This window comes from Peromyscus leucopus, chromosome 19 (genome assembly GCF_004664715.2).
Source record: "Peromyscus leucopus breed LL Stock chromosome 19, UCI_PerLeu_2.1, whole genome shotgun sequence".
Lineage (NCBI taxonomy): Eukaryota > Metazoa > Chordata > Mammalia > Rodentia > Cricetidae > Peromyscus > Peromyscus leucopus.
In genome coordinates, this window is record NC_051079.1 from 30,362,196 (window position 1) to 30,377,115 (window position 14,920).

The 14,920-nt window shown below is 43.0% G+C and overlaps 1 protein-coding gene across 4 annotated transcripts in view; it reads right to left on the reverse strand.

The window, feature by feature from the left end:
- Window positions 1–649: 649 nt before the first annotated feature.
- Prelid2 (PRELI domain containing 2) overlaps window positions 650–14,920 on the reverse strand; it is a 73,761-nt gene continuing 59,490 nt past the window's right edge. For 3 of the 4 annotated variants that reach the window (XM_037197117.1, XM_028881704.2, XM_028881702.2), the window contains exons 6-7: window positions 7,047–7,116; window positions 650–958 (exon numbers count right to left, since the gene is read on the reverse strand). In XM_037197117.1, coding sequence (XP_037053012.1) covers window positions 7,057–7,116 — 60 coding nt within the window. In that variant the 3' untranslated portion in view covers window positions 650–958; window positions 7,047–7,056. The remainder of the gene's footprint in view (window positions 959–7,046; window positions 7,117–14,920) is intronic. The other variant, XM_028881703.2, reaches the window with a different exon arrangement.

Genomic DNA, 14,920 nt, shown 5'->3' on the forward strand with positions numbered 1-14,920 from the left:
GTATAGTTTGTGCCACATCACAAAACAAGTTAGTGGGAGCCACAGCCAGACTTATTCTTCACTCCATGTTCTTGCAGAGGAACAAGCCAGAGTTTACACGTCATCTCCTAAAAACTGTACTGACTTCTGAGAATCTCAAATATTCATACATAGGTGGCTTAGCTGATCATGGTATAGATGTGATTAGCTGACCATGGTATAGATGTGGCTTACCTGACCATGGTATACAAGTACTTAGCTGACCATGGTATACGTGTGGTTAGCTGACCATGGTATACATGTGATTAGCTGACCATTGTATACATGTGGTTAGCTGGTATACATGGGGTTAGCTGACCATGGTATACATGTGGTTAGCTGAACATGGTATCCACGTGGTTAGTTGTTGTACATGGGGTTAGCTGAGCATGGTATATATACATGTGGCTTAGCTTCACCACAGCTCTGGCACACTGCCTTTCTATTCCATCTCTCTGGAGAAAGGTACCAGGGTGGACCTCTTTATGTGTCCCAGAATCCCCTCCTGGATCCTATGAATGCGGATGCTGACAGCCAATGAGTATAAGGTGCCTTCCCAGGCCTCCATCCTGCCCTTGGCCACCCTGACACCATCACATGAAATCAGCAGAACATCTTGAAGAAGCATAGATATCATCTGATATATTCTCTCCTTTTATTCATTCATAAGATTGTAAAGAGACCATGTCATAAAATCCAGCTGAAAAGGTCTCATCTCCATGAGTCCCATGATTTGAAGCAGGCTCCAAAGCAGAGTGTCAGTCTGTGCTCGGCAGGGAAGGTCTCCTTTTCTCTAAGCCACAGATTCTGTGTCCTGAAACTTGCATCCAATAATTGTGCCTATGATGTCGTGGCCAAGAAGGAATTCTCAAAAAAAAAAAAAAAAAAAAAAAGAAAGAAAGAAAAAGAAAAAAAAAGAGTAAACACAGCGGCAGCTTCCCTGCAAGAGAAAGAAATAGGTTTTATCACCTAATAAACACGTCTCACCAATCAATACTTATTTGGCCTCTTTTCTGAAGCAACTCCCAAGAGTCACTTGAATTCTCTCACTATGGATAATTCTTGAAGAAATTGCATTCCGACCTCCTAATGATCTTCGAACAAAGCAAGCACCTCATTTTATTAAGTGCAGCTACCTAGAGGAGCTAGTTCAGAGTGGAACTCAAGATACAGCTAAAAGTGAGATCTTAATCATCCCGATGAGATAGAACTCTACTGTGTTATCAAACCTCACCAAGCCAGTCTCCTGAATGCCAGTGGCAAGAACAAACAGATGTCAGGGCTATTTGTTTTGTTCAAAACTGACAGGAAATCAAAAATCCATCAAAAAGATGTGCCAGCAGCAATGCCACAAGCATATTGGCTAGTGAGATTTATATGCCTTCGTTTTGGTCCATGAGAAAATTACCTAAGCTTTCTACATTTGCAAATGCCCACTTGGACACACGGGTCAGCGAGTTCATGAATGTTACTTTTGATGCTAGGTACCATGAAAAATGTAGGCATGTGTTACATGAATTTAAATCCTACATTTTTATGTTTTTGTGGGGGTAGGGTTAGCCCTGACTTGTCTGGAACTCAGAGATCTGCATCTTAAGTGCTGGGATTAAAGGCATGTGATGTAAAAATATGAAATAATATCTCCTCTGGCACATTTATGTAACTCTACAAATTGTCTTTTAAAGACAGAGAACTCGGCTGCAGAGATGGTTCAGAGGGCAAAGGGCCCAGTACACAATCGTGATGTCCTGAGTCCAAATGTCCAGAAACCATATGAAGTCAAACGCAATAGTATGTGTGCCTATCATTCCAGGACTCAGACAAGATTGCTCCCAGGCCTGGTACACACAGCAAAACAAAAAGCAAGAGACTCTATCTTGAATAAGGTACAAGGTAAAAATCAATACTTCAGATTATCATCCCCTCTCTCCTTCCCTCCATCACACACACACACACACACACACACACACACACGCACACGCACACGCACACGCACACGCACACACGCACATGCACACACCTGCGTTTATGCATATAAATGCATGCATATATATATGCACATATGCAAAAAAACAAAAGAAAACAGAGAGTTGCAAAATTCCAAAGTTGGTATATCAATTGATTTATAAACAGTGCCCATATTATTACCATGCTACAATGACATTGTCTATATTAACAGAATGCCTGTATTTCTATTGCACTGTATTCATGTGCACTGGACCTCTCTGAGTGTGTCAGTGACCACTGTTGATGGCACTTTTAATTTCACTGTTGTTAGCATTTTGATATCTTTTCATGCCTTAAGATAGCATGATATGAGTCTTCACTAAGTGAGGCTGTTAGCATAAATGCAGAGGAGATAAACTGTCAAAAACTCAGGAGCAGAGGTATGATGTGATCCATGTTATAGTTTTTAAAAGGCCACACAATCACCACCACAATCCTGGACACTGATTTATGAAACTAACTCAGGAGACAAAAAACTTTGCCCTTCTTGTTTCCAACAAACAACAAAAGGAGAATAAAGTAAATAATTTAGGCTGTTAATGGCTGCAAGGTCTCTGTCAAAACTATTCCAGTCTGCTGTTGCAGCTTTGAACGTGGCCAAGAGCACAGTTGTGTTCCAATAAATCTTAATTTATAAAAAGCAGCAGCCTGGTTACATTTTTCGGCTACAGTGTTCTGAACTCTATTCTCTGTGTGGTCCCTCCTACCCATTATTATATATTTATTTACTTTTTATTTTAGTTACATCTCTCTCTCTCCTACACCCACCCCCCATGTGCGCGTGCACGCATTTACATACACCGCACATGTGTGCAGGTCATGGGACAACCTGTGGGAGTCAGTACCCTCCTTCTACTACCTGTGGCCACAAGACTGAACCCAGACTACCAGGGTTGGAGGCAAACACCTTCTCTCACTGAGCCATCTTTTCAGACATTGTTTTTAGTTTCAAAGCGGGTCTCACTCCATACCCCAGGCTGCTCCCAAACTCTCAGCCACCCTGTCCCAGCCCCCCAAATGCTGGCTCCTTTCCGTTTAATTTTATCACTTCACAACTCAAGAACAGTACACGCCCCACCTACAACTTATTTTCCATAAAGCTATTTTTGAGAAAGGAAGAACGTTCCATGAAGACAGAAGCATTTTAAACTACAAAAGCTTTGTAAAAATTGTCGTCAAGAAAATGGGAAGGAGAGAGAATAAAGCTGTGGCTGGGCTACAACACCAAAGCCTCAAATTTTTCTAAGTCTGATTTGTAGTGATGATTACAGAACTATTTATTTATAATTCACAAAATGGAATCATCAATTTAATTTGTATATAAGTAATAACTCAATGAAGTTGATTGGAACAGCTTAAACCTTAACTGGTAGTCTTTAATTTACAGTAATTGTAGATGCATATGTGAAGAATATATATCCCTTCCTTTACATTTACTCCTTTGAGAAAATGGGTTATGAATTATGGCAGACTGCTCTATGTGTATAACACAGGAACTCTGTGGCACCAAATGCTACTGCCCCACTCCAAAGTCCTGGTACTATGCAGACGTCGACCACTTAGCTACCTGAGGCTGCTTCTTATACACCAGGATAAGCCCAAGTCATAGGTTAGTCTCACATGGTAAAAAGGAAAAAAGACAATCCAAGTGTCCTACCTCTTGATACTACAAAAACATTATCATCTACGAAATTCATACTGGAGAACTGTGTATCAAGTCATACACACAGGCTAAAATCATCATCATCATCATCATCATCATCATCATCATCATCATCATCTCCAAAGTACAAGTTTATTATTTTGTGCTAAGCTGTCCTGGGCTCCAGGGGCCACAGGCTGGGCATGACTGAAAGACAACAGGCCACACTGTAAACTTTTTAAATTTACTCATCTTTACTAACAACACTTTAAACCCAAACTGACTTAGAACCACAAGCTGGCATGAGCCTTGACTCCTTGTTTCAGGTAAATTTTCTCTAACCTGGAGCTTGTCTACATTACATTCAGATAATAAACAAACAAACGAATGAATGAATGAATAATGCAAGAAGAGGCTTTGATGAAAAAAAAAAGGGAAAATACAGCATGCAAACCATTGATAACTGATATAAAGGTAAACATATACCCAAAGATGCTAAAAGCCCAGTTACCTGCTTTCTTGGTGTCCTAGCACTTGACTGCCTCCATCATCTCTACCCAGGGATGAGATCAGGAGAAACACACACCCCCCCCCCCCCCCGCAAGACTTGGTCAACCAGAACTCCAGGAGTGGGTCCACTAGTCTATGCTTTAAAATCCTCCACCTGTTCCTGATGTTGACTAAAATTTCAAGACCACTAATTCAAAGCTTGGAAACTAGCAAGCATTGCCTTTCCAAAGTCACTCGTGTAACTTAGAGCTGACTTCAGAGCTCACCCCCTGGGTAAGTCGGGATCAGTGCCCAAGAGCGCGCGCACATTAGTACTCAGTGAGAGCGGGGTCTATTAAGATGGAAGTGCCCAAATGGAAGCCATTAAAGATGCCTCTACCTGGGACTACAGAAAAGCAAAGCCATTACTGCATCCCTGGGGAGATGGTGAAGATGAGAGCCACCATCAAGGCCACAGGGGTGATGGCTCCAACCATATCTCCATTTAAGTCCATTTGGCCTGTGCAGCTGGTGGACACTGGAGAAGGACAGTTAACTATTGTGAGTTGAATCAAGTGGGGACTCTAATCATGAACAAGCTGCACTTGCCTTGATTGAATAGATTAATACATTTCCTGGTCTCTAATATGTGGCTGTTCTTTTCTTTGTATCTGACCATAAGACCCATCAGAAGCTACTGGGTTTTTTTTTTTTTTTCAGTTGGTATCTTTTATTACATTATGAGATGTATTTAGAAGATCTCATCATGTATTATGAGAGGGCCATGAGCCCTTGAGGGACAAAGGGTAGAATGTTACAGTTCAAGGTGTCTGGGTGTCACATTGATAAAGGATGGGCTTGTTTGTCATTACTGTCAACTGACTGGGTGCAGAGGTGGTTGGGACATACAATTCTAGGTGAGGCTGGGAGGATATTTCCAGAGAAATGTATCCAAGAACGGAAGACATGCCCAGAGTGTTGGTGGCATCATGGCATGGGTTGGGATTCTGAATTTAACATAAATGGAAAAAGGAGAAGACCGAATGAGCACCAACATTCCTGTCTCTCTGTTCCCTGCTGGGCAGGCAATGGGACCAGCCACCTTACAATCCTGCCACCACACTGTACTCCATCTCTTCTTAAAACATAAGCAAAATAAATCTTCCTTCCTTGTAGTGGGTAGCTGTTCCAGCTTTGACCTGGAAGTACTACCCCCATTGAGGCTTCGGTAACTGTCACACCTACAAGGTGGGGCTGAGACAGGAGCCCTTAAGACCTGAGATCTGGATGTGCTGACTCTCTTGGTTCCTGGATCCTGGATGCTGGAGGTAGACCGAGCAGAGTTCTCCAGAGAACACCGCCGGACTGCGCTACACCTTTCCCAGACCCTGTAACCTATCCCTTCACTTGTAAGTTATCCCACAAAATAAACCTCCCTTTTAACTATGTGGAGTTGCCTTAATACTACAACCAATACTTCCTTAAAGTTGCTTCTGTGAGGTATTACATCACAGTAGTGAGCAGAGTAACTAATATAGTCAGCCTCACAGACATGCCAGCCTAGAAAAACAGGGAGATGAAGCTAAGTTCTTTATAATTTGTTTAAGGAGCAGGATGGATATAAGAGCAAACCATACTTAGATTCAATTCTAACACTCTATGAGCACCTACCACGTGCCATGCCTGTACTAAATTATCTTGTTTAGTCCTCCAATAACATTGAAATCTACTATATGTCAAGTGTATACAGCTAAGTAGTCATCAGAATGGTGGGCGTACAACTTGCAAATCAACAGAAATGCAACTCTCCAACTCGTGTCCATTCAGAGGCATGACTGACATGCTTTGAAACTCAAGGTACTTGTATATGAATGGTCCTATCATTTCTTCTTCGGTTAATTGCTCTCAGAGTTTGTTGTATGCCACAATTAAAACACCAGGTTGTTTATAGAAAACTATGTGTAGAGTGTCCTTTTAAGCTGGCCTAAGGTAATTATGAATTGCTAGTCTGTGCCCTTGACAAACACTCCTAATCACCTAAGGCACTCAAGCCAGAGCCCATGAATTATTCCTAAGATTCGGACTCCTCCTGAACAGCATTTCAGGCAGTGGAAAGTATGTGCTTATTGCGTATCCCTTATCCAAACTGCCTGGATCCAGAAGTATTTTGGATTAGGGAACTTTTCATAATTTTTGCACTATTTGCACATATATAATGAGATTCCCTGGGATTAGAACCCAAGTGTAAAGACCAAATTCATTTCCTTTTTATATAGACTGTATACTCACAGCCTGAAGATCATTTATATACAATACTTTCAGTTTACCTTGTTTGGACCGCCACCCACCACATAAGGTCAAGTATAAAGTTTGTCACACAGCACTTTAGGTCAGCATTCAGGAAATTGTATACTTAGGAGAATTTCGTATTTTGGTCTTGGGGATTAGTTTCCAGACTAGTAAGATGTATTTGTTTTAGTTGGCCAATCAACACGTTCCTTTTCTGTGATCCTTCCTGCCCCAATTACAGCTTTAAGTCTCCCTTCTTATTGTTCTGAGAACAATAAGTAAGCTTCAGTTAATCCTGAGAGCGGCCTTTACAAATCTCTGCCACCCCAAGGGCCTCAATCATGGCAGATTATACCGAACAGTTTTAGCAATTTGAAAGCAGTTGTAACTCAGCGCATAGTACAAAACCTGCTTCGAAAATCAGAAAGCCAAGCAAATAAAGCTGCTGAGCAGATAACAAAATGCCTGTGAAATAGTATTCTATGGGTATCACTGGGAAACGTACAGCGAATAGCTCAGGGAGGCTGATTCATAATGCCAGGTTTATAAGCATGGAAACACGGCTTGAGTAAATAATTCTGATTTTGCTTTTGATACTCACTGATGATTCTTTATTCCACTAAGGGGGCACCACACTGTTCCTTTAGCAGCATCTCCATTATTCTAATTCCCTACAGAGAGAAGAAAGAAAAATCAAAATGCCATCTTTCATAGACAAGCACCATTACATTTATCACAACCTTTTCCCTTCAGGGAATCCGGGTCCTGACCATATACATTCATTGAAGAAAAGTGGGCTCAGTCATCCCTGACATTTGTGTAATATTTCACTCAGCAATCCCCCCTTCTGCTTTCTCGGCACGTTCTCAGAGCTGTTTAGGAGGTGGGCAGAGCGGAGTTTGGAATCTGCTTGCAACATCAGAAGGCAGTCCAAGCCCAGGTAAGCAATGTCTCACAAGTGGCACAGCTTGCCAGCGTTGGGATAATGGCCACTGTAAATGTTTGCTGAATGGCGACAATTGTGCTGGCTTCACTGCCAGGGTTCATGCGTGCTGGTGTAGGCAGCAGGTGCTACCCTACCCCACTGAGATGCTCTCCAAGATGAAGGCACTCTTTCCCCACCCACAAGAACCTATTAGGGACCGCTGCAGGCACAGGGACATCTCAGCCAAGGCACATCATCACCTGAGGTCATGCCCTCTCTCCAGTGCCAGCTCATATCCTATGACTGGTGGATATGAAGACGATAATGACTCTCTTCTCTCAGTCGCCAACAACTGGGAAGGGTATTGCACCCCCATGGCTCTCCGTGGCACAGCTGAGACCTCTGCTGCAGCTGTATCTCAGCCAGCCTCCCTGGTTTCCCTCCTTACAGAGATGCTCCCCGCACAGCCCTCTCCAACACACTCGATACATACATCCCCACTCTGACGCCTTGTTTGATACAGACAAAACTGCTTTCCTAGTTAGAACACAGATGTTCAAAGAGGTTTAAGTGTGCGCCCAGAGCTCTGACGTTGTGAGGGGAAGCCAGGAAAGCGCACAGGCACTTCACCCTGCTTTCAGCCCCACACACCAGTCTTCTGCACGGTGCATTCCATGACTTCCCACGCCACCCTGCCTACCCTTGTTCCTGAAGGAAAGAAGATGGCAGATACCCCTGTCCTACTTTTAGAGACCAGTTCTGCAGGCTGGAGAACAACTTGCAGGGAAAGATGGGGCTGGGGCCTAACTATGAGGTAAGGTCTTAAAGACTGCACAGCTGGATCCAGAAAGAAAGGGGGCTGCTCTTCACAGAGACTAGAAATGTCGAGAATCATAGCAATGAAAAGAACTTCAAAAAGGTTCCCCAGGCCTCTCCCAGAAAGGCGGGTTTAATGGGACTCTGGTGGGGCCCCAGAGTTCTGTACCTTTAACAACCTCTCACGTGATTCCCTTAAGATCAAACAGGGCTGGGCAATGCTGAGTTGGCCTACAAAAGAAGGGCTGGGACCCACCACTGGTGCTTGTGTGGGACAGGAGACAAGGACTGGAAGGAAGCAAAGGCATCACTAGTGAACCCAATAAAACAGGGGCTTGGGAAGTGGCCGCATGGTTGAAGTGCTTGGCGTGTGAAGATGGGGACCTGAGTTCAAACTTCCAACACGTTCTTTTAAAAGACCAAACAAACAAACAAACAAAAGACGTTGACCACACATCTGCATTTCCAGCACTGGAAAGCAAGAGAGCAGAGACAGATAGCTGGGTATATCAAGTTCATTGTCAGTTCTAGACAAATCCATGGGCTCCAGGTTACACAAGAGACACATCTCCAAAAGATATGGTGGAAAATGGTCGAGGAAGATGCTTAACAGCAACCTCTGGCCTCCATATGCATGCATATACATGTGAACCTTGTATTCACATTAGCATACCCACATGAACATGAACATACATCACAACACACACACACACACACACACACACACACACCCCTTTCACACCAAAGCAGAACAAATGAGATATGATTCTGAAAGACCTTCCAGCTCTGCCAGGGCCATCACCCCAGACAATGCTGCAGCATTAAAGGATCATGACAGAGGCTGAGAAGCATGGCTTGTCAGATGAACCAGGACAGCAAACCAAAGGACCAGTAACAGTCATCTGAGCCAGGAGACTTGGACCCTATTTACAGCTCACAGCCTTTCTAAAGCTGGGTTCCTTAGGATGGTCACTTTTACCAAGAAGTGCCTTTGACTACCAAGGTCAGGGGACTTTGAGGCCATCTACTTCCAGTACACCAAACCACCTAGGGCTACCCACAATAGAGATTACAGGCTCCTCAACCCCAACAGTGACTTCCATATGAAATTCCAGGGCCAGGACCTGGAGCTTTGCATTGATAACACACTTTGTGAGATTCTGAAATGCAATTTCCAAGGATTTGTAAATAGTAGCTCTGTAACATTTCTAAGGTCCCCCTCCAGCTCTGCCCATCTGGGCATGATGAAGCAGGTGCTCTGTAATCACACCTGGAGATGTCCTCTCAAACTGTACTTTGAAAGTTAGTCTCCTGTTGGGACCAGAGAGATGGCTCAGTGGTTAAGAGCATTAGCTGCTCTTTGTAGGGGACCTGGATTCAATTCCCCGCACCCACATCAGACAGCTCACAACCTCCTGCAACTCCAGCTCCAAGGGGATCCTACACCCTTTTCTGGTCTCCTCAGACACCTGCGCTCACATGCATATACACTCACATACACATATAACTAAAAATAAATCTTAAAAAACAAACAAAAAACTAGTCTCCTAGAACACTGGGGAAGAAGAAGTGAGGACCAGGGGTACAACAACTAGTAACATAAAATCTACCAGATCAGGACAGTGTTCACTTCCGTTTTCATTTATTCAACAATACACCTGACTAATATTTATCGTGTGCCTGCTATGTGCACTGGATAGTAAATAGTGAACAGCTAAGAAAAAGTCCCTGCCCTTTACAGGGAATTTTCTTTCTTGTTTCACTTTTTTTTCTTGTTCCAACAACCCCCCTAATGTCCTCTTGTTTCTAGAAAGAACAAAAACTGCCACCTAAATTCTTTTTTCAAACTTATATTTTTCAGAGTAGCTGTCCACATCTGGACAGTATGTCTTTAAAACAAGGAAAGCACGTTCTTTCTTGGGAAGAGAGAACTAACCCGTAATCTGTCTCATCCGTCTATATTAAGACCTCCACCACTTACCAGGCCACTAATTGACGTAAATAAAGATTCCAAGGTTTGCCCTGGGAATTCAAAGACGTGGTTTATTGAATCAATTACGTTCACAATGTGACAGTTGATTTTTCTTTCCCTCTTTTCCCCTCTCCTAGCACTTCACTCTTAAGTAAAGTTAGATCTAGAAAGGGGAGCGTGAGGGCAGGGGAAAAGGCGAATAAAGTGAATTAAGAAAAAGAAAACTCCGAACAGTAGGCTAGCCATTATTTGGCACTTCTCTTGGTAAGGAGGGGCCAAATCAAAGCCCAGTCAATAGTACTTTCAAATAAAGTTCATTCTAACACTCAAATCTCACCCCAGAGATGAGCCGTAAAGAGGCTAAATTTATACCCCTTATCACACAATGAGGCCTGCATGCAGAGTAAACATTAAGTGCATCCACCTTTCGGATATGCTTTAAAAGCTTTTTGGGCTGACAAACCATAAACCAGCTTGATTTTATTATCTCTCTGCCATCAGAATGGTTTTTCCTCTATTACTAGGCCATCTTTCCCCATTTGTCAATGCACAGGCAAGTAAGCCATCTCAGGGCCTCATGTCCCTAATGTCAGGACAGCAACGCCTAACGGTACTCCCATTTAGTCTCAGAGCCTTTCAGGTTGGAAATCCTTCACAAAAACCCTTTTCTGTTTCTGAGAAGTCACTGATGATTACTGCAAGACCAAACTGTGTCTTCGGGAGAGGTAGAATCAAAGATGGCTAGATCTAGATAGTGTGTTTATTTTATAATCAAGTTGATGCTCCCTTAATGAACATCTGATTTACCTGGGAGGCTCCAAAGGGAGTCATATTAGACCTTACAAAAATTACAGACACCAGAGCAGTTCCCCAAAGGCATACCCACGCCGAGCTCCTAATAAGAGAGCTGCTCACTTAATTATCGCAGTAATAAAAATGGTGTCAAAGACCCCACTGGAAAGAACTTCCTTCTTGTGATTCATGGCTTTAGAGCAAATACTGCCTGAGCTAGCTAAATTTTTGTCAACATGACACAAGCCAGAGTCATCTGAGAGGAGGGAGCCTCAATTGAGCAAATGCTTCCCTAAGACTGGCCTGTAGGCAAACCTATGGGGCATTTTCTTGACTGGTGATTGATTGATGGAGAAGGGTCCAGCCCATTGTGGGTGGTGCTATTCCTGAGCAGGTGTTATTAAGATATAAAAAAACAAACTGAATAAGCCATGAGGAGCAAGCTAGTAAGTAGCGTTCCTCCACGGCTTCTGTTTCAGTTCCTGCCTCTGGTTTCCTGCCTTAAATTCCTGCCCTGACTTCCTTCCATGATGAACTATGATGTGGAAGTGGAAGCTAAGTAAGCCCTTCCGTCCCCAAGTTGCTTTTGGTCAATGGTGTTTTATCACAGCAATAGCTAACCTAATTTAGACACTGTCCATAGTACCAGCTGCCACTGTGTGTATGAGGCTTCATCTAGCAGCATAAAGATCCAACAGGACATGATGTCCTCCTGACAAAAACACACACTCAGAGGTCATGGTCTCATGGAAGAATGAAAAACAACTGAGAGGCAAGCCAATCTCTAAAAAGTGTTGTAACTTATAGAAATAAAAAAAAAAAGTATGAAAGAAAGAGGGAAGGAGAGGTCAGGTACACAAGAAGAGACAAGTCGGAAGAACAACCAAGAAGAGGAGAGATATGAGTAAACACCAAAGTGGCTTCTGAGCCACAGACACCAGAGAAGGTAAGGAGGGACCCCAAGAAGGTTAGGAAAAGGCCTTGGAGCAGGGAGCTGCATACAGCACTTTCGCTGTTAAGCAATTACCACAGGAAACTGGACAGAATAGGGAAGGAAACCGGATGATGATACAACCCCATCTTCCAAGCTCCTGGTTCTCCACCCCTCACACACACACACACACACACACACACACACACACACACACACACACATTCTCCTCCTTAGCTCCACTTCTTCCTGAAAGAGACAATAGCACATAAAACCTCCTATATAGCCACAAATGACACCGTAATCAGCTAATGACTCTATTGGAGACATTTGGGGCATATCCAAGTTTGCTGTGAAACTTGGTGCAAAATTTAAAATTCTTTATACCTTAACTGCCTCCTCTTTGGATAGAGATAGCAACATGGGCTTGTTTTCAAATCTGGGGAAAATCATGCCTAATCTGATTACCATAATTCCTAGCGTTAAAATGCTAGTTTATAGTAAACTGCCTGCAATTAAATAGCTGTGCTTCCCCTGAATCTTCCTGTAATCCTGTGGGGCTGGAGGCACAGCTTCACTGGTTCCCAGCATGCACAACGGCTCCATCCCCAGCACCGCTTAAACCATATGTCTGCAATCCCAGCATTCAGGAAGACGTGGAAGGGGGGGGTCCAAAATTCAAGGTCATCTTTGGCTACCTAGCAAGTTCAAGATCAGCCTGAGATGAATGAGATCCTGTTTAGACGGGGACGTGGCTGATGAAGCAGCTTAGCAGGTAAAAGCACTGGCCATGAGGTCTTGACCACCCAAATTTGATCCCTAGAACACAGGTAAAAGGTGAAGAGACTACTTCACAAAGTTGTCCCGACCTCCACGTATACAGCATGGCATGTGATACCTCCACTCCCCAACTGCCACTCCAACACACACAGAAGAATAACAAACGGGTAAACAAACAAGGATGCATGCATCTTGTGGAAGAGGACAGCCTTGGGACACAGGAGACACAGCATCACTGTCCACTGAATGAATGCAATAGTTAACCAATCAATAATCAATTTATATTCCTACCACTTTATATGAGATGGAAAGGTACACACTTAAGGTACAAGTTTAGCTTATGTTTCAATCCCAGCACCTTCGGCACAATTCAACACACAGTAGGTGCTCAGTGCTGATGGGCTGTAAAACTTACCAACATATGACTTATGGATGCTAGAATAATGAGTTTAGGAAGAACTGCTCTGAATGAATCTGCCTCATGCTCAGCATCCGTGAAGTAGAAGTGGGAGGTTCAGCATCACAAGAGCTGCTGCAGAGATGAAAGGACCAAACAGGGAAAGGATGAAGGCATGAGGAGGAGGAAGAGGAAGAAGAAAGAAGAAGAAGGAGAAGGAGGAGGAGAAGAAGAGGGAATGATGGAGAGAGAGTCAGGAGCACACACCAGGTCTGGAGAAATCTGGACTAGTCAACAAATATTGAGAAAGAGAGATACTTTTCAATGTGAAAGTTTGTGTTATAAAATCACTGGCCACTTAACAGAAAGCTTTGCATCAAATTTAGTTTAAAAACTTCATTACCCTTCAACTTCTATTTTCCATTAAGATGGCTTCTATAGAACTTGTTCAGAATCATCTTGTTAACAATGCAGAATTCTGAAGACATGAATAAGGTAAAGTAATAACACTTGGTTGCCTCAACTCCCAACGTGACCTGTGGCCCTAATCATACTCATCAGGCTCTGTTTGGTCTGTTTCCTTCCCAATCTTCCAGCCACAGCCCCTCTGCATTCTCCTCTGACCATGGACATGACCCACATGCCTGCTTCCTACTCAGGAACATATCTGAGCCTTCTTTCTCACCCACTGTTCTCTCTAAGGAACCCCAGGTCTTCAAGGGGCAGTCCTCCTGCAGCATTCACAGCTCAGTTGACCTACCCCCTCCTCAGCGAATGCCAACTCCTGTCGCCATCCCCGCATACACAGCCAAGCCAGTCTAGATCCAATCTCCACATGTCACTATCTCTGTAGTGGCCGTATAGCTTCTAAAATATCTGTCACCCCCATAAGAAGGTATATTTCATGAGATCAAAGAAAGAGCCCATGTGTGTCCACTGCTGAATCCCACCTACACTAGAACCCAACAGGATGGGCTTCATTTGTGAAGGAAAGGAAGGAGAGAAAAAGAAATGGATGAAGCAGGAGATGAAAGGAGGAAGCTATCTGTATCCAGTGTTCTCATTAAAATATGAGAAACACTGAGCAAAGCTCTCCAGAAAAATATTTTATCACAATAAAGCATCTTTTAATCTGATGCCCAATTCTTTTCAACTTAGAGCTACCTTCATCTCCAAAACTGGAACAGCACCAAATAACAATAATAAAAATTTATTAGCCCATGCGTTGTGCCAAACACTGTGGGAAAACCTTCCCAGAGCAAAGCTCCTCTGCACTAAAGGATGGTTATTTGTGTTTGGGATGACACCAAAGCTCAGAAACATTGAACATCCCATCCGAAACCACACAGTAACTAAAAACCAGAGCCTCCAGTTGACTCAAGGCAATCAAGCAGAAGAGCCTAGAATCTGGCTAGGCTGGAAGTTCTAAGGAAAGTGTGAGACCCCTATTACAATGCCGGATGTATACCAAGAGCTTTTCTCTCTTCCCTGTTTGACTATGGCTCAAAAATTCTGATAAACAAATCAGACATTTTAGTCCTGTTCCCAAACAAAATGTCATGAATTTTAATATCTGAGTCAATATCTAATCGTATCTACAAATTATCTCAAATACAATACTTTTCGAGTAGGAATAGTCAGATATAATATACAGCTTTGATATAATTTCCCCAATAGTAACTGATACATTCTTCAGTAAGTTTTATTTTCACTAATCACCCCCAAATCTTTAGGTATAACTACACAATATTAACTGCTACAATGATTCACACACCTCCGTTTCACATTATTAATCTTTCTCTCTCCTGAAGGAGAATATTCGATTCTTACAACTTGCAACAGGAAATAGTATGTCCCCAAAT